General features: G+C 41.7%; 1 protein-coding gene across 3 annotated transcripts in view; it reads left to right on the top strand.

The window, feature by feature from the left end:
- The window catches only part of nbeal1 (neurobeachin-like 1), a 244396-nt gene extending 223937 nt beyond the window's left edge, over nt 1–20459 (top strand). For 2 of the 3 annotated variants that reach the window (XM_067988049.1, XM_067988050.1), the window contains 8 exons: nt 545–654; nt 4174–4346; nt 5108–5202; nt 7193–7309; nt 11253–11414; nt 12893–13041; nt 14500–14635; nt 15826–20459. In XM_067988049.1, coding sequence (XP_067844150.1) covers nt 545–654; nt 4174–4346; nt 5108–5202; nt 7193–7309; nt 11253–11414; nt 12893–13041; nt 14500–14635; nt 15826–15930 — 1047 coding nt within the window. In that variant the 3' untranslated portion in view covers nt 15931–20459. Of the gene's footprint in view, nt 1–544; nt 655–4173; nt 4347–5107; nt 5203–7192; nt 7310–11252; nt 11415–12892; nt 13042–14499; nt 15432–15825 lie in introns of those variants that run through there. The other variant, XM_067988048.1, reaches the window with a different exon arrangement.
- Nucleotides 20460–24256: the final 3797 nt, after the last annotated feature.

A 24256-nucleotide genomic window follows, 5' to 3' on the forward strand; every position in this document is an offset into this window, starting at 1 on the left:
CCACAATAAATCACTAACAGTACACTAAGGTACATTGTAGAGACATGGTAGCAATGCAATGTACAATAACGGTGTATAGATAAATTACACCATTGTAAGATTTGAACTGACTCCAGTGTTATTGGGACCCCATGCAGGAATTGGCTACCTCCTGTGGAATGTTCAATCTCATACAACTTAACATAGGTGAAACCATTGTCTGAGTCATTGAGGGGTGCCAACAAATGCTAAGTGTGCAACTTAGAATGGTTGTAGCTCTGTGAATGCTCTTCAACATCAGTAAAACTGTTCAGTATTTCTTAAGGCACACATAAAGCATATGATTCTTTGAAGTGTAGGGTATATAATGCTCAATAGAAGGGGCTGAAATAGATATATAAATATGATTTTACTGGTTTTTTTTGTGTGGCTTTTGTGAAGACTGATGTGGTACAGGACAGGTTTCACTGGATGTAACTCAATACCTGTAGTGTGGTATATACTGGTGCAGTATGGTACAGGTTTCACCAGACTATATCTAAGTCCTTATTCTTTGGGTCCACAGGTGACTTTGAGTCAGAATTGCCTGATGGGAACTCATGGATGGCTGCCTTACGACAAAAACATTTCCAATTACTTCACGTTCTCTCGGGACCCAACAGTAACTAATTCAAAGTAAGTAATTCTCACCGAGTACGGGTGTGTGTGTGTGTGTGTGTGTGTGTGTGTGTGTGTATATTTAACCAATGTGTTTGTATTTAGTCCAGTCGCTAAGTAGTTAACTTGCCTTCACATAATCCCTTGCAGCATTAATATAGAACATATCTAGAATGTGTGACCCATAAGAGTGGTTCTTCTCTCTCCCCCAATCCCCAATTAAGAGATGTTACTTCTAGGCTGATTTTCTTCATGTCCTCAGTGCCCTCCCCCTTGATATCATAAATGACACTTGACATATGAGCACGCATGTATTATTATTAGTAGGACCATGTTTTTGGGCTCCACACTATAGGAAGGATGTTTAGACAATAGAGAGGGTACAGTGCAGATTCACTAGGATGCTGCCTGGTGTGAGGAAGTCAAATACAAAGAAAGACTTGCACAAAATGGGGCATTTTCATTAGAATAGATGGGATTAAGGGGTAATTTGGTTAGAGTTAAGTAACAGTAGAGGTGCCATTACACTAGGTGTATTCTATAGGCCACCAACTAGTGGGAAGGATAAAGAGGAACAAATTTGTTGAGAAATTACAGAGGGGTATAAGAACTATAGAGTAGTGATAATGGGGGACTTCAACTATCCTAATATAGACTGGAATAGTAATAGTGTAAACAGCAAAGAAGGGGAAGAATTTCTGAAGCGTGTTCAGGAGAACATTCTTGATCAGTATGTTTCTGGCCCAACGAGGAATTGTTGGATCTGGTTCTGGGGAATGAAGTGGGTCAAGTGGAGCAAGTGTCAGTGGGGGAACATTTCGGGAACAGTGATCATAGTATCATAAGGATTAGATTAGCTATGGAAAAGGACAAGGAGCTATCTAGAGTAAAAATACTTAATTGGAGGAGGGCCAATTTCAGTGGGTTGAGAACTGATCTGGCCCGAGTAAATTGGATTTAAAGATTGGCAGAGAAAACTGTAATTGAACAATGGGCGGCCTTTAAAGAAGAGATGGTTCGGGTACAGTCTAAATACGTTCCCACGAGGGGAAAAAGTAGGACAACCAAAGCCAGACCCCCCTGGATAACGAAAGAAAAAGAGAGTAAGATGAAGCAGAAAAAAGGGGCATATGACAGATGTCAGGTTGTTAATACAAGTGAGAGCCAAGCTGAAATATAGAAAGTTCAGAGGGGAAATAAAAAAAGGAAATAAGAGGGGCAAAGAGAGAGTACGGCAATAGACTGACAGCTATCATAAAAGAGAATCCAAAAGTCTTCTATAGGCATATAAATAGTAAATGGGTAGTAAGAGGAGGGGTGGTGCTGATTAGGAGCAAAAAGGAGATATATGCATGGAGGCAGAGGGCTTGGCAGACGTACTAAATGAATACTTTGCATCTGTTTTTACCAAGAAAGAAGATATGGCCAAAGCCACAGTAAAAGAGGAGGTAGTTGAGATACTGTATGGAATAAAAATTGATAGAGGAGGCACTAGAAAGGCTGGCTGTATTTAAAATAGATAAGTCACCAGGTCCAAATGGGATGCATCCTTGCTGAGGGAAGTAAGGGTGGAAATTGTGGAGGTACTGGCCACAATCTTCCAATCACCCTTAGATACGGAGGTGGTGCCGGAGGACTGGAGAATTGCAAATGTTGCACTCTTGTTCTAAAAGGGGTGTAAGGATAAACCCAGCAACTACCAGCCAGTCAGTTTAACCTCGGTGGTGGGGAATCTTTTAGGAACACTAATCCGGGACAAAATTAAGTAATTTGGACAAGTGTGGATTAATGAGGGAAAGCCAGCATGGATTTGTTAAAGGTAAATCGTGTTTGACTAACTTGATTGAGTTTTTTGATGCGGCAACTGAGAGGGTTGATGAGGGCAATGCAGTTTATGTTGTGTATATGGACTTCCAAAAGGTGTTTGATAAAGTGCCGCATAATAGGCTTGTTAACAAAATTGAAGCCCATGGAATAAAAGGGGCAGTGGCAACATGGATATGAAATTGGCTAAGTGACAGGAAACAGGGTAGTAGCGAATGGCTGTTTTCTAGAGTGGGGGAAGATGTATAGTGGTGTTCCCCAGGGGTCAGTACTGAGACCACTGCTTTTCTTGATTATATATTAATGACTTGGACTTGGGTGTACAGGGCACAATTTCAAAATTTGCAGATGACACAAAACTTGGAAGTATAGTGAGGAGGATAGTGATAGACTTCAAGAGGACATAGACAGGCTGGTGGAATGGGTGGTGCATGGTAGATGAAATTTAACACTGAGAAGAGTGAGGTGATACATTTTGGTAGGAAGAACAAGGAGAGGCAATATAAACTAAAGGGTACAACTCTAAAGGGGGTGCAGGAACGGAGAGACCTGGGGGTATATGTATACAGAAGGTGTCACTGAAGGTGGCAGGACAGGTTGAGAAAGCGGTTAAGAAAGCATATGGGATCCTGGGCTTTATAAGTAGAGACATAGAGCACAAAAGCAAGGATGTTATGATGAACCTTTATAAAACACTGGTTCGGCCACAATTAGAGTATTGTGTCCAATTCTGGGTTCCGCACCTTAGGAAGGATGTGAAGGCCTTAGAGAGGGTGCAGAAAAGATTTGCTAGAATGGTTCCATGGATGAGGGACCTCAGTTATGTGGATAGACTGGAGCAGAGAAGGTTGAGAGAAGATTTGATATAAGTGTTCAAAATCATGAAGGGTCTAAACAAAGAGAAACTGTTCCCACTGGCGGAAGAGTCGTGAACCAGAGGACATAGATTTAAGATGATTGGCAAAAGAACCAAAGACGACATGAGGAAAAGCTTTTGTACACAGTGAGTGGTTAGGATCTGAATGCACTGACTGAAAGGGTGGTGGAAGCAGGGTCAATTGTGGCTTTGAAAAAGGAATTGCATAGGTACCTGAAGGAGAAAAATTTGCAGGGCTACGGGGGAGTGGGATTAGCTAGATTGCTCTTTCAGAGAGCCGACGGAGGCTCGATGGGCTGAATGGCCTCATTCTGTGATTCTATGAATTTGATAAAAGTGTTTAAAATTATGAAGGGATGGGGTAAGGTAGATAGAAAGACTGTTTCCAGTGGTCGAGGGGTCTCGAATGAGGGGACATAGAATAAGATTAATTCCAGGAGAATTAGGACAGAGAGCAAGAGGAACCTTTTCTTTACACACTGTTATGAGGCTAAAGAATGCACTACCAGAGTTAGTGATTGAAGCAGAGATCATGTCAACATTTAAGAATAGGTTAGATACGTAGCTGAAGTAAAGGGCAATAAAGGAATATAGGGACAGGGGTTAGGATACTGCTTGTGTGGAGGATAAACACCAACGTGGCCTGATTGAGCTGAATGGCCTGTTTCTGTTGTAATTACAATGTAATTCTATACATATTCTTCATACTTGTTGTGAATGGTGTTGGTTTCAGCAATGAAACCTCATCGGCTGAGACAGTCTGTGCGGCTGTAATCTGTTACTGGTTCAGCCAATATGATATTTTAGCAGTTTATTACTTTTGCATGTACTTGCAGAACCCAGCGTTGTGTAAATGGCCCCTTTACCCCTGGGCTGGAAGTCAACTCTAAACTGTTTGTAGTGTCGCATGATGGGAAACTGCTGTTCAGTGCAGGGCACTGGGATAATAGCGTTCGGGTGACCTCAATTGCAAAGGGGAAGCTTGCCGGACAACACATCAGACACATGGGTAAGTAGTATTAGCACAGTCAGTAATAAGGTATAAAATTAACTTAGTTGCTTACCCGCTAAGTGGAGCTGGACATGCCTATCAGAATTGTTACCAGCTCCAGTAAATATATATTGAAGCCAGAAAGCTTGTGGCTCGAAGTGCAGTTTGTAATGGTAGAATGTCATTCACGATTTACAGTGATATCACTAATCACCCAGCTAAATGCCCCGTTTAGTCTTTAGTGTTGTTACAGGTATTTATGCAAATTGCTGCATTGTGCTTCTGTTAATTTAATCGGGTGACTCACAGCACTAACAAAAGTGATGAAGGTGTTAAATATTAGAGAAGTCAGCAAAACGCTAGTAATTTTAAAAATATGTCCTGTTGCTACATTTCTATATTCCACATCACTTACTGCTTCAGTGATCTCGGCACTGCATTTCCTGTAAGTGTCACGCTTATTTCCTGTAACAATTCCTCCATCGCACTCTGTTGATAACACCTTTATTACGAAGTGAGTATTGACACCACTGTGTCAGCCAATGAGCTGCACTGTTATAAAACAATGTATCTTCCAATTCACCATCAGCAACACCAGAGGTGATCTGCCAGTGATAGTTATCCATAGCAGAGCCAGAGAGAAATGACATCCTACAGCAGAACAGTCTAAAATGTTTTGAACGTAATGAAAATCTGCTTCTTGCAGTTCCAAAAGGGTTAGTGTCACTTGTTGTTTCTGATTTGGATTTCTTTCATCGCATTCCCTGCTCCTGTTTCAGACATTGTCACCTGCCTGGCAACCGATTATTGTGGGATCCATTTGATATCTGGGTCACGTGACACAACCTGCATGATCTGGCAAATTCTGCAACAGGTGTGTATGCGTAGCTTCATTTGCACTCTGAATTTGTACAGTGTAGAATGTCAGAGTAGAAATCTGATGGTATCTATATTGTTTAAAAGTTAAACCACCTGAATTTATTTATATATGACTGTAACCTATGAATTTGCAAGTCAGCCAGAACATTGAGAAGCATAGCTAAGCTACGCACCAGCCTTGCACACTGGGTTGGTTATAATAATGGCCGCCACAATCTACAAAAAAATCCACAGCACATTTGTTTGAGGGACATCCTTGCCTCTACGTTTTAACACATGGAGATGTAGTTTCAAAAGTCACGAACAAATTAGTGGTGGCACATGTGACAAAAAGTAAGATGAAACTACACGATGCACTATTCATAGGGCCAGGCCTGCTGTTCCTCAACCAATACTTCAGTAGATTTATTAATGACTGTTGAACTGTTCCCCCGCTGGTTCATTGTGGAATTGAGCAATACATCTGTGCTGAACTAGCAGATTACAGCCAGGACAACAGCAGAGACATGATATTTGGCCTCAGTTCTCCTAGACCAAGGAGGACAAGAATGTTCCAAAGGTTGAACCCAAATAGGGCAAAAAAAAACCCGTCATCCAGTGTCACTGGTCCTGATCATTATCCAGTGAAGTCTGATGGAAAGTGTGTTCTCTTTAAAAATTCAGTCTTGGGATGTGGGCGTTGCTAGCAAGGACAGAATTTATTGCCCATCCCTAGATACCCTTGAGAAGGTGCTGGTGAGCTGCCTTCTTGAACTCCTGCAGTTCATGTGGTGAAGATGCTCCACCACCTAGAAGGACAAGGGCAGCAGGTGCATGGGAAACACCATCACCTCCATGTTACCCTCCAAGTCACACACCACCCCGACTTGGACATATATCACCGTTTCTTCATCGTCACTGGGTCAAAATCCTGGAACTCCGTACCTAATAGCACTGTGGCAGCATTTTCACCACACGGACTGCAGCATTTCAAGAAAAAGGCTCACCACCACCTTCTCATGGTTAACTAGGGATGGGCAATAAATGCCAGCCTTGCTAGCAACGCCCACATCCCGGGAATCAATAAAAAGAAAGGCTGCAGAGGTGCCAGATCCCCCGGTACGCAGTGCAAGGCTCCACGAGATCATTGGAATTAAAATTTGTTCCATAGTGATGACTGTGGAAGACTTTGACATCACCAGACAGGGCTTGCACCTTAAATTGGTGGTCTTAGAAAACAAACACACTCGACAAACTCTCTTGCTTTGGTGACCACCACATTCATAGTTTTGTGCAACAGTCCACATACTTCCACCATATATGGGGTCAAGCCTTGAGCAGATTGGTTAGTTCTACTGCTCGTCAAAGAACAGGTCTGTGACTAATCAGGGAGGGTATTGGCACACACACTTACTGTCATGAAATATGTAAACAATTAAAACTGATACAGGAGTATATTTGGTTAAAGGTGCATTATTTCACAAAAATAACAAGTACAATGAATGTATTTGATGCTCAGTGTACCGATGCATGACACGTGTTATCTAGCAGTGCTGTACACTGTCTCTCTGGTCTATGCAACTCAAAATATGAACCAGTTGGGAGCATAGGTGTCAGCCATGGCTCAGTGGGTAGCACTCTTGCCTCTGAGTCAGAAGGTTGTGGGTTTAAGTCCCGCCCCAGAGATTTGAGTACAAAATGTAGCATGACACTCCAGTAGCCAATATTTATCCCTTAATCAACACCTAAAATAGATTACCTGGTCATCATCATGTTGCTGTGTGTGGGACCTTGCTGTGTGCAAAATGGCTGCCACGTTTTCTACATTACAACGGTGATTACACTTCAGAAGTACTTAATTGCATGTAAAGTGCTGAGGTTGTGAAAGGCGCTATATAAATCCAAGTCTTTCTTTTACATGACTGCACCACATTCTGTTGAAGCAGGCTGGCATGTTTCCCAAGTTGATATCCTTCAATAATGTTTCTTAAATTTTTTTGATTCAGGGAGGAACCCCTGTTGGCCTAGCGCTGAAACCTATGCAGATTCTGTATGGGCACACCGAGGAGGTAACAAGCGTGGCCATCAGTACAGAGCTGGATATGGCTGTCTCGGGCTCCAAGGTAAGACTTAGTAGTCCAGCAGTTGTTAATTGCAGATGGTAAGGTGGCCACCAGTACAGGCATAGGTATTCCATGTTATAGATACCTGACTCGAGCAATTAGCAGAGGGGTCATAAGTGCGCGCAATGTTCCATTTAGCAGCAAGCACAAGCTATAAATTGGATTTGCTCCCACCTTCATTTCATCTGCAAGTAGTTTCACTTCTAAAAGGTATTTTTTCTACCATTGAAATACAAGTGATCAAGATTGATCTTGTACTCTATTTTTTGTCTTGCAGCCGTCTCAATTTCTCTCCCAACAGCGACCCACACTCGCATAACAAAAGCCTCAGTGTGTCGCTAATGATTGTAAAGAAGGGAAGCATAGAAGGGAGTACTTTTGGTACAAAATGCTCTTGTCTAGTTCAACAGTACAAATCAAATACAGAAGAAGGCTTTATTCTAGTTCTTTTCTCCCTTGCAGTGACCCATTATTTGATGTTCACTCTGATGTGGATTAACACTGGCCCAGATGTAGCCACAAGTCAGTGATCTGGCGGTGGTGTTCCCTCTGGAGATACTCCAACTGGGAACGGCTAAGACACTTTTATATTGGTGCTGCTACTCCAGGAAATGATCTGGAGAGAAGTGACAGATCTCCACAAAGGGGGAAATCACTGATTAAACTGAACTTCAACCTAGGAGCTACAGGCCTCATTTTTTTTTAAAAACTACTTTGTGCTGAGACAACCTTAGATTTTCCTTCTTTAAACAATGTTAAAACATTGATTTACACAGACTGTTTGATCCCACTGGCCCCTGTCGGCGTTTTCCCCCCACCCAAGCAGTAGCCCTAATCCCATGTGCGTGTCTTGTACCTGTGTCCCTCTATCCATTTTCCTTGAACCACTTATCTAACCTATTCATAAAAGCTGACAATCGGTAACTCTGGTAGTTCATTTTCGCAGCCTCACAGCCTTATGTATAAAATTTCTTCTGCTTTCTGTCCTAAATCTCTTACATTTAATCTAATTTCTATGTTCCCTTGTTCTTGACCGCTCAACCACTAAAAAGCAATCTATTTCTCTCTGCTGTGTCGCATTCCTTCATAATTTTAAACACCTTTATCAAATAACGCCATAATCTCTGCTGTTCTGATGAAAAGTCATAATTTTTCAATCTGTCTTCGTATTTATATTTTCCCCATACCAGGCAGTATCCTAGTGAATCTGCACTGTGCCATCTCTGTAGCCTCAACATCCTTCCTACAGTGTGGAGGCCAGAACTGCACGTAATACTCCAACTGTGGTTTTACCTAGGTTTTATTGAGATTCACCATTACATCTTGACTGTAATATTCTATACCTCATGCCACAAAACCGAGTGGACCATTTGGTTTTTTATGGCATTATGGTCTTGAAGTGCTACTTTCAATTTACTAACCTGCACCCCCAAATCCCTCTGCTTTTCCACGTTCAAAGTATGTTTTTTTTTAACCATCTTCCAAATATATTGACTATGGTACCATAGTCTAGCAATGCAGAGGTTTGAGATTTCGTATCCCACCGTGGCAAAACCTGAAATTGAATTCAGTTTCTTCATGGAAGGGTAAAGGAGTCAGCTGTGGCTCAGTGGGTAGCACTCTTGCCTCTTTCAGAAGGTTGTGGGTTCAAATCCCACTCCAGAGACTTGAGCACAAAATCTAGGCTGACACTCCAATGCAGTACTGAGGGAGTGCTTCATTGTTGGATGTGCCATCTTTCGGATGAGACGTTAAACTGAGGCCTAGATGTCCTGAGGCGCCTTTCACGACCTCAGGACATCCCAAAATGCTTTACAGCCAGATTACCTGGTCATTATCTCATTGCTGTTTGTGGGAGCTTGCTGTGCACAAATTGGTTGCCGTGTTTCCTACGTTGTAACAGTGACTATGCTTTAAAAACATACTTCATTGGCTGTAAAGTGCTTTGGGAGGTCCTGAGGTCGTGAAAGGCACTACATTAATGCAAGCCCTTGATTGCAGTCCTACACTATATGGTCGGCTCTTAATGCCCTCAGAACAAAGTGCGTAAAAATTGTTCTCTTCACAAAGTGGTTGAGCTTTCGATCGGGCCCTCCATCCTCGTGTCATGCCAAGCTTTGGGTACTGAAAGATGATGTAAATGCCACTCAGACTTGCCTCCCAACACCCCTAATTGCTTTTTAATCTCAATGGAGTGGTAGCAGCTGCTGACACCTGGAGCTGAGAGGCAACATGGTATCCCTAGCCTCGAGCAGTGGCCCTGTTCAGGAGAGGCCCTGTAAGGAATTAACTTGTTGTGTGCAACAAGTTAATTCCTTACAAGTTATCTAAATTCAACAATTTTTTGGGGGGAGGAAGTGTTCAGAACTCCTTTCACCACATCTCCTTTTAGGGCCTTGTCCTGGATTGTTCTGCATAGTTGCTTTATTCTGTAGTAGCTCAATACAAAGTCAAAGCTCCTATTCTGCATGGTTCGTCATTGGTATGACTGCCGTCAGTTAATATTAAAGCTCACGTTGTTTAGTATTTCCACCTTGTCAGTTTGCTTGGGTGCCTTGGTGCATATGTGATATTGGTCCATTGTTTAAACAATGTTAATTTTGGCAGCAGCCTGGCTAATATCAGATGTTCACACACTGAAAACAGCTTGGTGCAGCTTATTGTTGGGTTTTTATATAGGATATCATATATCCCTGTTGCCCTTATGTGGAGGTATTGTAAAAACATAAGAAATAGGAGCAGGAGTAGGCCATACTGCCCCTTGAGCCTGCTCCGTCATTCACTAAGGTCATAGCTGATTTTCTACTTCAACTCCATTTTCCCTCCCCATCTCCATATCCCTTGATTCCCCTAGTGTCCAAAAATCTATTTATCTCAGTCTTGAATATACGCAACAATGAGCATCCACAGCCCTCTGGGGTAGAGAATTCCAAAGATTCACAACCTGCTGAGTAAAGAAATTTTTCCTTATATCGATCCTAAATGGCTGACCCCTTATCTTGAGACTTTGACCCCCTAGTTCTAGACTCTTCAGTTAGGGGAAACAGCCTCTCAGCATCTACCCTGTCAAGCCCCCTCAGAATTTTGTACATTTCAATAAGATTCTCATTCTTCTAAACTCCAGAGAATATAGGTCCATTCTACTCAATTATAGGATATTGTCATACATCTTTTACCTCTGATACTAGTTCGAGGACTAGGGAACGTTGAAATGTCTTACACGCAGTGTATACAAGGTATAGGTGCCAAAACTTACATACAAAGGACTCCCCAGGAGGTTGTAAGTTTGTCGTCTGACTGTTTACGCTAGCCTCAGCGAGACTAGGTCAAGGGTCCCCAAGGAGCTCCAGTGTGTTGTATTTTTTATAGGTTTAATTACTTAGGACAAATGTGGGTACAATATGTTCTGTGAGTATACTGTTGATACGTAAGTTCATTTAGTGGTAAGGTTAGCTGCTATCGTTTGTTGCACATGGCCATTAATGTCTTGGGTTGTTTATTATACTCCACATATTCCCACACATGAGTGTTCATAGCCTTCAGTGTCTTATCTCTTCCCAGTACATCCAAAACACAACCCTATTCATACTGCCCTCCATATTTTTGCCTAAATTGCTATATAGCTACTATATTTCTTATCTCCTCGCATGGACAGTTAATGAGGTAACGTCTCCTATACTCCAGGTTTGACCTTATACTTTTGCAGCTAATGCAGAATGAGTCGCTTTAATATGTGTGTGTATTTTATATTAAGGAAAGCTTACTATGACTGTTCTATCAGTTACACCTATAATTACACTTAACCTGTTGCCTTTTTGTATAATACATCAGAACAATGAGTAGGTTTTCATCTTGGCTTCATTTAAAAATGTGTATTGGACCAGTTGTTGAAATATGCCAATGACCACACAACTGTAAATTACCTTTTTTGTGTATCCTACAGGATGGAACAGTGATCATTCATACCATTCGACGGGGACAGTATATGAGGACACTTCGACCGCCATGTGAGAGCTCGCTACCACTCATCATTCCCAACCTGTCAGTGTCATGGGAGGGACACATCATTGTCAACACTACAACAGAGGGGAAATCAAATTTTAAGGTACAACCTCGGAGGCCTTGTCTGTGGATTCGCACCCTTAAGTCTGGAGTGTTCAACTCTTCCTAAAATGCACTGAAATAAAACCTAATGCAGCTGCCTGAATTGCCTGGTATAATTATAGGAATGTGCAATCCATTTAAAAATGTTTCCAGACTGGGTATCCATAAGCTTATGTATGTCATTTTAAATGGTGGGAATTGATTAAACATTTATTGTAATAAAACTTTGTGTCTGTATGAATGTAGTATTTCACCTTGCTTTCTGGTTTGTATGGTAGAATTGGTTAGCAAGAACCAACTGGGTCTATGAAACACACTCCACAGTACACCTGGAACTCCATATTTAAACTTCTGCACACAGAAGCCAGTATGATTAATTACATGCAAATTTCAAACTGCTTTGAAATTGCTTGTGTGCTCTCTGTTTTATGTGTTGTACAATATGGCAATTTTCTAAAAGTGTGCCTTTTGTTAACTGCTTGAAGAAAGCACAGTGTGCAGATCCTTATTAAAATATCATGCTTTGTTTTGAAATAGTAGATTATTATGTTTTACTTTATACAGTGTTTGGGTATCTCCCCTCACATCCCCCATCCCCCAATCTGATCGACAATCAATGTTCCAGTTGTATACAGCAGAAAGTGCAGTGACCCAACACACTGTGCCACAGAATGATAGAGCCACACCCTGCTGAATTCCTCCAATCAGTTTGCCCAGCTGGGCCAGAACCTACCCACGGCAGGAAGGGGAAATTGGAGGGTCGGTTGGCTTATGTCTCCCATGTCCATCTTGACTGCAGTGGGTAAGGCCACAGCACAGCAGTATCTCTTTGCACTCGAGTGCCCAGAAAGGAGAAGAAAAGCAGGGAGAAATTTGAGAGCAACCTCGATTTTAATAAATTGTGTATCGTAGCAGAGGGCTATCCAAACCCTTTATAACCCACTTAGTTGCAAACTCTGAGCCCCACAGACTTCTAAACAAAACTTATGGTACAAAAAGTTGTATTTGAGTGATGTGCATAAACGCACACCCCAAGCTAAGTTACAGACATGCATTAATAAATAACTTTGTATAATTAAATATATTTAAAACTACTCTTTCCCCCCCCCCCCCCGAAAAGAAGTTATTTTACAAACTAACTCTCTGTTTGACTTTGTTGTACCGTTTCGGAAAAGGGCTACAGCAGGGGTTCTCCAGGTCTTTGTGAGCCAGATTGCTCGGACTCATGGTTGCAGTTTAGAAACCTCTGGTGAGGTGTATTTACAGAGCGTGCTAAAGCCTCTACAGGAATAATATCATTCCTGCACCGACCGCTGCCTCTCCTCCCCACACACACTCCTAAAATTTGGACAGGAATAAATTCTCTAATTGGCTGTACCGTGAATACAGTGTGAATATTATTATCCATTTAACCGTGTGCTTGATTGCACTGGACTACATTTCTCTTGTAACTACCATCCTTTGAATCCTTTTCTGCAGGACAAGAATGCTCTACATTTATACTCTGTGAATGGCAAGCACTTGACGAGTGAGACTATAAAGGAGCAGGTGTCTGACCTGTGTGTCAGTGGAGAACATATTGTCCTGGGCAGTGTGGAGGGATTTCTGTCTATACGGGATTTGTACAGGTGAGGGCAAATATTGGCAAACATAGTGAACCGGATAATAAAATCAATCCCAAACTTTAATTTGCCTGATTGTTGGTTGTCAAATCTCATTATTAACAAACCTTATTACTATAAATTATTCCTTTAAACCATGTGAGGGAACAGCCTGTTTATGAATATTCCTTTTTAGTCTGCTGCATGTTAAGCAGAGCCGTGAATCGCTGGGGAAGAAATGATTGGCTAGAATTTCAGGTGTTCAAGGCTGGAGCTGTGCTTGAACCAGACAACAAAGCAATATTCATTAAGGAACAGTCTGAGGGTGAAATAGTTACTGCTCAGGTTACAATTATAAGGAGTCTTACAACACCAGGTTATAGTCCAACAGCTTTATTTGAAATCACAAGCTTTCGGAGCTTTCCTCCTTCGTCAGGTGAGACTCACCTGACGAAGGAGGAAAGCTCCAAAAGCTTGTGATTTCAAATAAAGCTGTTGGACTATAACCTGGTGTTGTAAGACTCCTTACATTTGTCCACCCTGGTCCATCACCGGCATCTCCACATCAAGGTTACAATTAGATCAGCATTTCTTTTCCTTATGCTTACCTTTTTAGTTGCTGTCTCCTGGTTTGTCCGTGGAAATCTAAATTCCTGTTAGATCTGATTGAAATGAAGACTTGGACCATTTTATTTTTCTTTCCCATCACCTCTTTTTAACTGAGAGCCAGCTTTAATACCTTTAGTCATTCTTAATTAGTTCCTTCATTGCACTTATTTGTGAAGCACCTTGAAACATGTTTTACATTAAACGTGTTCTATAAACACAAGTTGTCCATTTAAAACCTGGTACCATTTTCATTTTTTTTAATGTATTCCAGAGTCAAGATGCAGATCCCTAAATACCAAATTGACTACTGTGCTCTCTGTGGTCTCACCAGTGCTTTGCACCTTGAGGTGAAAAGTAGAAAGTTAAGGTGTCAGCCGTGACTCAGTGGTAGCACTCTCGCCTCTGAGTCAGAAGGTTGTGGGTTCAAGTCCTACTCCAGAGAATGGAGCGCATAATCCAGGCTGACACTTCCGTGCAGTACTGAGGGAGTGCTGCACTGTCGGAGGTGCTGTCTTTCAGGTGAGACGTTAATCTGATGCCCCGTCTGCCCTCTCGGGTGGATGTAAAAGATTCCATGGCACTATTTTGAAGAAGAGCAGGGGCTTTCTACCTGGTGTCCTGATCAATATTTATCCCTCAAATAACATCACTAAAACAGTTATCTGGTCATGATCACATTGCAGTTTGTGGGACCTTGCTGTGCACGAATTGGCTACTGCTTTTCCATTACAACCATGGCTACACTTAAAAAGTACTTCATTGGCTATAAAGCGCTTTGGGACGTCCTGAGGTTGTGAAAGGAGCTATATAAATGCAAGTTCTTTTTAATTGCAATAACTGGACTTGAGTTATCATTTCTGTAATATTTGATTTCAGCCTGAAACTCGGTGCTGCCCCGCTGGCAATGAGATTGCCAATTCACTGTGTGTCCATCACCAAGGAGAACAGCCACATCCTAGTGGGACTGGAGGACGGCAAACTGATCATCGTGGGTGTGGGCAAGCCGGCTGAGGTAAAGTCCACGGTCATGAACTACATCTACAAGACGGTGGAGAGCTCCCACCTACCCTTTCTATCACAGCTCAACCTAAAGTCGCCCAGCCAACTCTTGCAGCAGTGCAACAGGTTTCAGTTTCCAACGTCGGGCAAAGAGTCAGAAAAGTAGATTTCAGCACTAGTGGGTAGAGAGGGTGACCAGGGCCAAGAGTGGTTCCTTGTTCCGGCGGCCCTTTTATATCAGGCCACATTGTTTTGGGAAGAAAAGGAATAATAGCGAAGAAAGAGCAAAGGCACAAGAGGAAGTAGAGCATCCACGGGAACTCTCGAGAAGAACCAAGAAGAGGAAGGGAAGGCCGCATTCCTTTAAAGAGACGGCTTGTTCAGAGTTTAGTGAAATTAAGAAAATCCACCCGCATGATTACCAAAATTAGAAAATCCAGTTAAGAGCAAATCCTCATCAATCAAGGATGCATTTTTCAGGAAACCTTTGAACATCTTTGCAGATGTGCAGCAGTATTGTAGACACCAAGCGTAAGGAAAAGGAATGAGATAAGAACATATATCGTAGATTTTATTTTTTTTGAAAAAGGTTTATATTGGTTTGTAAAATGTTTTTCTGTTACATCAGAGCTGCTAAGTTGGTGCCCATCCATTAGGTTACGACTGTCTATTACTCCAGCGTAAAATCTTAAGGTTCTCTGACAATTGCCCTTTCTAAAATGGCAGCTGTTTCTATTCTGTGCTCGTGTCTACTAGACCCATAAAGAAATGCACGCGTCCTGACTATAAATCTAAGGATGTTAAATGTATTTACTGTCTGTTTGCTTCAGTTTACTCTTTAGTACCCTACCAAATTTGTACACTTGAGGTGCTGATTTTTTTTTAAAATGGAAGCAAAATTTTTAGACTTCTCCAGGATGTGCAATTTTTCCATCATAATCTAACTGAGCTGCATTCATTCACAGCTTATGAATTTCACTTGTTCATTCTCATCTCTTTCCTTGCACAATGGCAGCAAACTATTTCTTTCAATAATACAAGATAGGTTTGCCTTGTGTGCAGGGAGATCAGCCTGAACAAGGGGTGCTGGAGGCGCTGGTCCACCTCTTATTTCTAGCTCTTGCTGAATCAGTTTTACTCGACTCTTCAAACTGGTGACCTTTTTCCCTCTCTTCTGCTTTTTTTTCTTCCTTCCACAAACAGATGCGATCAGGGCAGCTTTCCAGAAAGCTTTGGGGTTCAAGCAAACGTCTGAATCAGATTTCATCTGGAGAAACCGAATACAACCCTCAGAGCGAACTCAAATGACGGGGATGCAGGACCAAAGGAAAAAAAAAATCCCGTGGTTTCCTGTCTGCTGTTACTGATCATTTCTGTTTTCCTTTTTTCCACCTGAGTGTCGCCCGAATGAGACTATGCAGCAAATGAGCGTGTCGATTTTTGATCATGTTGCACAAATTAAATTTTGATGAATCTTCCTCTATAGCTATCACACCTGGTGATGGAGCTCCTTCACACCCAAGAAAGATTCCTGACGTTTCTGTGCAAAGAGGACTGCCCTCTTGCATTTCGCTTTTTATCGAATTGTTTTTTGTTATAAAGGATCAAAGTACTGGTGGATTATTTTTTTTAAACTGCCCCACTCCGGCATTTAAAAATACTTAAAAGGACCAGTTAAAAAGAATGAATCCCGTCCGTTGACTTTTTCTTTGTCCGGCGTTACAAATGTCAAGGGCAGCGCACGGCTGCTGTCACATTAACCAGCGATGGAATGGAGAGCACATCTCAACGGTCTCTCCGGAAGAGAAAAGATGCGACGCACCGTCTAACATGTACCTCTGAAGAATGTACTTTTAACCTAGAGACAGTCTCCCGCTGTGGCTGCCTGGTGTCTGTTTTAAAAGCTCAAGAGATAACAGTTTCTGTTTTGCTCAGTGCAATGGCTTTTAACCCAGGACTGTGGAAACACCAATCTTGTTTCCACACACTAATGATGTGGCAGAGAAACTGGCATCATTAGAATGATTTACTCATCTTCTCCTATCCCTACCTCCTTGGCCTAAAGAAACTTTTTAAATCATTAGGAGTGTTTCATGTTAATCAAGCACAATACTTCATGGTGGTATGATTTTTTTTTTCATATCCACTCGGGAGGCTTGCTGTGACTCAATGTTAGTCATAGGGTCATCCCATTTGTATCAGTCAGTACTATTGCACAAACCTAAATGCATTAGCCTCTATTTCCCAGATGTACTGTTCTTCTGTGTGCACTTTATATTGTAAACATAATTTATGGAATCCAAATTATTTTTATTTAATTTTTTTTCCAAATTACTACTTTGCCTAAACTACTTTTATAGCTGCTAGCAGAAGGGGACCAATGCAAGATTTAAATATGCTTAAATGTTTAAATCTGCAATTCCCCCTCCCCCCCCCCCCCCCCCCCACCCCGGCCCCAACTAGCTCACCACCTGTTATGGAGCAGCAGACAGAATCAGAACGTGCAGAGGTGTCTGCCTGTTCCAACCCCACCGACAGCGACGGGGGTGGCAGGAGCGGAGGTGGACAGGAGAAATGGTGGCGTTGGAAGTGCATTCTGCAGTTATCTCACCTCATGACCTCATCACCACCTGCATATTTAGGGTTCTGCAGTAGAACATTGTACTCTAGTTCCTGCCAGCAGATGGGGCTACACGGGACGCATTAGTGACATATTATGGCGCACCTGATGTGCTAGATGTTGGACTAGTGGAATTTTGAACGGCCTCCATCCCATTCCATTTTCATCTGGGAGAGGATGCGTGAAGCAAACAACGCGATGGAGGGAGCGCAAGATTGAGTAATCAAAAAAAAAACAACAGTCACACCAAATCAAGGTACATCACACAGGCATTTACCTGTAATGTATGGTCCTGTGAACTACAAAGAATATGTTTTTTTGGTGGGGGACCAAACGTGTGTTTCAAGAATGCCACTGTACTTTGTTCTGAATGTTGACAATTTTGGAGTGTGGCAGGCGAGAAGATTTTAAATTGGAACAGCAGCCCTGGGAAGATCTTAAAGGATAGGGTACGGTCACGGAGCTGTGAGAAAAAGTACGAGTATGGTGCATATTTGCACCATTAGGTAAATTTGATTTGTTTTATTTTAAGTAACTGTTTTCAGAAAATTTAGGTCTGTCATTTTACATGTAGCTCATTGATCGCATTATTTCTATTCAGAATCGAATGGAGCTTCTCTTAACAGAAGCACAGATAGGTGGAACTAAATTCTTCCTGCAACGTTGGTTGCGGCCTTGTATTGAAGTGGCAGATGCCATCCTTTGTCTGGAGGGCAAGTGTAAGAGCTACTCCAATCCATAGCTGTGCACTGATAATCTAGACATTGGTTATATTTGTAGTGTATAGATTTTATTAAACGGATGGGTAGAAAAGTGTTTTGGAGCAGATGCACAACTCGTGGTTTTGATTCATAATATAAACAACAGAAAATAGCTTGTACAAGTTATATGACCACTTTCCAACCCTGTCTTTTGATCACTGCCTTTAACTGTTATTTTTAAAAATGGTAACTTGCATTTGTACAGCACCCTTAGCGTGGAAAACATCCCAAACTCTCACTTCCTAGTGTCTCAGCCCAAATAACTGAGCGAGCTCCCAAGTGGCATTAAGGAACAAATATTTGTGACTTCCTGTAATTGCATGTTTCCCTATGTGTGACCAGCGGTTTTATCTTGTTTGCAGCAAGTGGCTGGGTCATTTCCCGATTTTATGTATGTTAAAATAGGCTTCAAAGAGATACCAAATTGGATCTCTGCAGTGTTTGTACCTGTTGGTCTGTGCCGGTGAAATTGACCTCAGACATTGTCGGGAGTTGCTCTGTGTTCTGAATTGTAGCATTGTCGTTAACATGAATTAAGAGCAGAAGTAGCCTGCTCTGCCATTTGATAAGATCATGGCTGATCTGATTGTGACCTCAACCTTAAATGCTGATATGAGAAAGAACTGTTGGCATAGAGTACAAAAGCAAGGAGGTTATGTTGAACCTTTATAAAACACTGGTTCGGCCACAGCTGGAGTATTGTGTCCAATTCTGGGCACCACACTTTAGGAAGGATGTGAAGGCCTTAGAGAGGGTGCAGAAAAGATTTACTAAAACGGTTCCATGGATAAGGGACTTCAGTTACATGGATAGAGTGGAGAAGCTGGGTTTGTTCTCCTTAGAGCAGAGAAGGTTGAGAGGAAATTTGATAGAAGTATTCAAAATCAGGAAGGGTTTAGATAAAGTAAGTAAAGAGAAACTGTTCCCATTGATGAAGAACCAGAGGACACAGATTTAAGGTGATTGGCAAAAGAACCAAAGGTGACATGAGGAAAAACATTTTTTACGCAGCGAGTAGTTATGATCTGGAATGCGTTGCCTGAAAGGCTGGTGCAAGCAAATTCAATCATGGATTTCAAAAAGGAATTGGATAAATACTTGAATGGAAAAAATTTGCAGGTCTACAGGGAAAGAATAGAGGAATGGGACTAACTGGATTGTTCTTACGAAGAGCCGGTACGGGCTTGATAGGCCGAATGGCCGCCTCCTTGCTGTAACCATTCTATGTCTCTGATGAGCAAGACAGTCTCTTCTCAAAACAGATGCATGAGCTCATTCACAACATACTGCCGCTGTAAAGTCACTCACTGCAGCCAAAATAATGACTCCGCTGTTAATTTCTCAAGACCAGGGGCTGCAATGCCAAGTGGAGTATTTAGCTGTCAATGAGTTGAAGTTCATGTAATTGATATGCTATCTAGGGAAATGCGCATGGGATGCAAATCTAGCCTGCCAGTCTATCCAGGTGTTAGGATCTAAAACTGTCCCGTTAATTTTCTTGGGGATGAATTTGTTACGGCAACAGCAAGGGGTTGTGTAAGGCTCACTCAATCTAGCTGTGCTTCTGTTGACCCCAAATCGCTACCATATTAGCTGTGTACAGATTAAATTAGGTACTTGGGTCTGCTGATAACCTGTTGCAATGTTAAACAACGCTTGTGCCTGTATTGCAGCAAACCTAACCTGAACTTTCATGTGACCCTAATAGGTTTTCCATTAGAAAGTATGGGAATTTAATCAGTGCTAGAGTAAACATTCGAATTAGCATTCCCATTAATTGGAACATTCAAACATTATTAATTAATCTAAGCGTACAATTGTATTTTAAGGAGCTATTTAAAGTAATATAAATAAGATGAGAAAAATATCCAGACTTTTATAATTTTTTCAATAACTGCTTTAGCATCTTACTGCAGAAATAGTTTTTCATGTACATTCATTTTGAGGAATATTTTTGCCAAATGAGGTGTTTCAGTGCTTTAAAGAGTGTCTCAACTTTTAATCTGATTTGTGTAACTGTACTGTGTATAATATTGATGTTATTCAAAGCTTTGAAAAAAATAAGTCTCCATCTACTCTGTTTCTAGCCACATTTGTGCAGTGCCCAGGAGGTGACAGACTCAAACTTTTATTTTAGATCATCCTGTAATGTAACAACACACTTCTGTGTTTGTATATTTGCTGATTTTTTTATATATATATATATAGTGTAGTTGTTGAAGGGTTTCCTTTTTGCACTTTTCAGGTACTGCAGATTGTAAAATTTGAAGCTCGGATGTACACATTATCTGTACATAACAAATTTATCAGATTAGCTTTGTATACAGAACCAATAGGACTAAAGGCAGTAAAGATGGGATAATAAGGGGTGTGATGTTTGTGTTTTGTGTAAATATTAACACTAAGGACTATAGCAGCATTTTTGCACCAGAATAATAAAGAATTTTAAAAATAAAGTGTCTTTTTATTTCGAAGAAAAATTCCCATTGATATACCCGGTGACTTTTTTTTCTTGCAAGATAAAAATATTGGACTGATTTGGTGTGAGACCCTACAGAGATAAAACCATCCAGTTTGAATAGCAACTTAAAGGCATAGTTATCGGAATATATTTTTAAAAATGTCATCAGGGCATTTTAGTTCCTTGTTTTTTTTATTCCTTGATTCTCTTGTGCTGAATCGATTGAGTCACAGTGAATGTAGGCGATGCCACTGCTAACTGCATATTACCATCTCTGAGAGTGTATGCAGGAACAGAGAGACCCGGGGGTAGCAGGACATGTTGAGAAGGCTGTTAAAAAGGCATATGGGATCCTTGGCTTTATAAATAGAGGCATAGAGTACAAAAGCAAGGAAGTTATGCTACACCTTTTATAAAACACTGGTTAGACCTCAGCTGGAATATTGTGTTCAATTCTGGGCACCACACTTTAGGAAGGATGTCAAGGTCTTAGAGAGGGTGCAGAGGAAATTTACTAGAATGGTACCAAGGATGAGGGACTTCAGTTACGTGCAAAGACTGGAGAAACTGGGGTTGTTCTCGGAGCAGAGAAGGTTAAGGGAAAATTTGATAGACGTGTTCAAAATCATGAAGAGTTTTCATAGAGTAAAGAAGGAGAAACTGTAACCAGGAACAGTAGGGTCAGTAACCAGGGCACACAGATTTAAGGTAATTGGCAAAAGAACCAGAAGCGAGATGAGGAAAAAACATTTTATGCAGCGAGTTGTTACGATCTGGAATGCACTTGCTGAAAAGGTGGTGGAAGCAAATTCAGTAGTAACTTTCAAAGGGGAATTAGATAAATAGTTGAAGGGGAAGAAATTGCAGGGCTATGGTGGAAGAGTAGGGGAGTGGGACTAATTGCATAGCTCTTTTAAAGAGCCGACACAGGTACGATAGGCCTCCTTCTGTGCTGTTTGATTCTATGAAGTCAACAAAAAGATAGAACTGTTCATACGGTATACTCTGATCATCTGGCTCCAAGTAAAGTCTTAGAGGTATAGTTCAAGCCTAGGGTACGTTGTTCATAAAAAATCTTGTTTAAATATATCTTAAGCGTTTTTATATTCCTTTTCCATGTCGCTAGCAACCTCGGTTCTCTTTTCTATGCAGGCTGTGGCATTCTTGGCCGATGCCTCAGCACCAGTTTGCTCCCAATTGTGTCTCTCCTCTCAGCTTTACCACTCCATCATTTGGGATCTCCATGTAATATTTCTCAGTCCATGGAAAACATGCAGTCCAAACCAGATGACTGTCAAATGGTTTGTCTTAAAATGTGTTTTGGATAATGATCATGGAATCTTCATGTTGGGTTACAAAATTGGAGGTAAGATGCATGTTTTGAGTACCTACCTAATGCTGGCCACTATTTTGAATTCAGTCAGGATTGAAAACCTAACTGTAAATGAAAGGTTCCTTTTCCCCGAACTTAACCCTATTATTTTTTCCAACCGTACCAACTTTTAACTTACTAAAAATTGATTTTGAACTTAAAAGTAAAGAAAGACTTGCATTTATTCACCTTTATGCACCTTTCACTTCAGGACCTCCCAAAGTGCTTCCCAGCCAAAGAAGTACTTTTTTTGAAGTGTAGTCACTGTTGTAATGTAGGAAATGCGACAGCTAATTTGCACACAGCAAGGTCCCACAAACAGCAATGTAATAATGAGCAGTTAATTTTTTATTAGCTGTTAGTTGAGGGACAAATGTTGGCCTGGACATTGGGGAGAACTCCCCTGCTCTTCGAAATAGTGCCGTGGGACCTTTTACGTCTACCTGAGAGGGCAGACGGGGCCTCAGTTTAACGTATCACCCGAAAGACGGCACCTCCGACAATGCAGTGCTCCCTCAGTACTGCACTGGGAGTGTCAGTCTAGATTTTGTGCTCAAGTCCTTGGAGTGAGGCTTGAACCGACCAGTAGAGGCAACAATTCCTAGAAAAGAACCATGCATAGACAAAGAGTTAATCGCGGAGAAGGGGAAAACTTCCAACAGGCGACAAAGGATGAGATTCAGCAGGAAGCGAGAGAAACAAGCTAGCAAGTTGGTGGGTTGCTTTGTTTTTGGCAGAGATTTAATTGTAAATATGACAGTGTCCAGTGTTTGGATGCACAGCACGTCTGATGCAACATGAGAAGATTCAGATTGCCAACTAGCCAGTGATGAAAAGAATTTAAGCCAGCTGAAACACAAGTGTGAAAGCCCTATATTTTCTCCCTAGACCATGCACTTCTTGGTGTGACCTGATCCCAATTTCCTCTACCAATTCTCTGCACTAGTCACCAGGATGCATGTGGTTTTTTTTGCAAGGACTAGAATGACTCTTGCTCCAATTTTCCACTCTAGAGAAGGAAGTAGAGGGGAAAATTGAACAACATTCAGCTGCTCCCTGTAGCTACACAGTTGTGACTGGGAAATTGAACCAGAATTGCACCACTGTGTTGTAAATACTGGTACTCCAGTTCACTGCATTACTGCAACACCTCTCAGTCAAGTTTAATGTCCTGGTAATCGTGCACTGCCTTAACTTTAGGAGTGCTGGAGGGATCCCTGGATTCTCCTCTAATATGGACTCTTCAGTCTGCATCTTTATTACCAAAGGGTACAAATGTAAAAGTAGTTTATGTGGATTTTCCTTCCCTCTCTTCTGAAAACCTCCAACAACAACTTGCATTTATATAGAGCCTTTAACATAGAAAAACTGTCCAAGACACTCCGCAGAAATGTAATCAGACAAAAATTGATGCTGAGCCAAAGAAGGGGAACTCAGGAGGAAGTGAATAAAAGCTTAGTGAAGGAGGTGGGTTTTAAAAGGAGAGAGGTTTAGGGAGCAAATCTCAGAGCTTAGGTTCTAGATGGCTGAGGGCATGGCCACCCAGGCAAAAGGAGTGGGGGTGGGGGGGGTGGTGGATGCGCAAAAGGTAAGAGTTGAAGGAACACAGAGTTTTTGGAGGATTGTAGGAATAAAGGAAGTTAGATAGGGAGGGATGAGGCCATGAAGGGATTTCAACTTGAAGATGAGAATTTTAAATTTGAGGCTTTGGGGTACTGGGTGCCTTATGTAGAGCAGCAAGAACAGGGTTGATGGGTGATTGGGACTTGGTGCGGAATAGGATAGTGGCAGCAGAGTTTTATATGAGCTGAAGTTTATGGAGGGTGGTGGATGGAAGGCCAGCCAGGTGAGAATTAAAATAGTCCTGTCTGAAGGTGACAAAGGCATAAATGAGTGTTTCAGTAGCTGTTGAGGGGGGTGGGGTGGGAGTGATGTTAGAGTTGGAAAGGCTATAGGATTGGAAGCTCAGCTCGAGGTCAAATAGGATGTCATGGTTGCAAACAGTCTGCTTCAGCCAGGGAGAGGGATGGAATTTATGATTAGGGTATGCAATTTGTGGTGAGAGCCAAAGACAATGGCCTGGAATTTGCTCATAAAATAACGGTGAGCCTAACAGTGCTCACCTTTATTTCTGTGCATCTGGTACAGCAACTTCCGGCGAGCACACATGCGCAGTCAAACGTGGAAATGTGGAAGTTGCTCTAGGAGATGCCCTGCTCCTCCCAAAGCTGCACGATAAGAAGATCTCGCCGGTGAAATGAACGGACCAGCGTGAAGTTGCTCTCCTGCCCAGCTGGAAATGAACTACACAGAAAAAGGTACGCTCAGTTTTTTAGGTCCAAGCTAAGTTTTAATGGCGTGGTAAGTCTTAATGACTGCCAAACAACTTCTCTGGCACTGAAAATTAACTTTTAAAAACG

The sequence above is a fragment of the Heptranchias perlo genome, chromosome 7 (assembly GCF_035084215.1).
Source record: "Heptranchias perlo isolate sHepPer1 chromosome 7, sHepPer1.hap1, whole genome shotgun sequence".
NCBI lineage: Eukaryota > Metazoa > Chordata > Chondrichthyes > Hexanchiformes > Hexanchidae > Heptranchias > Heptranchias perlo.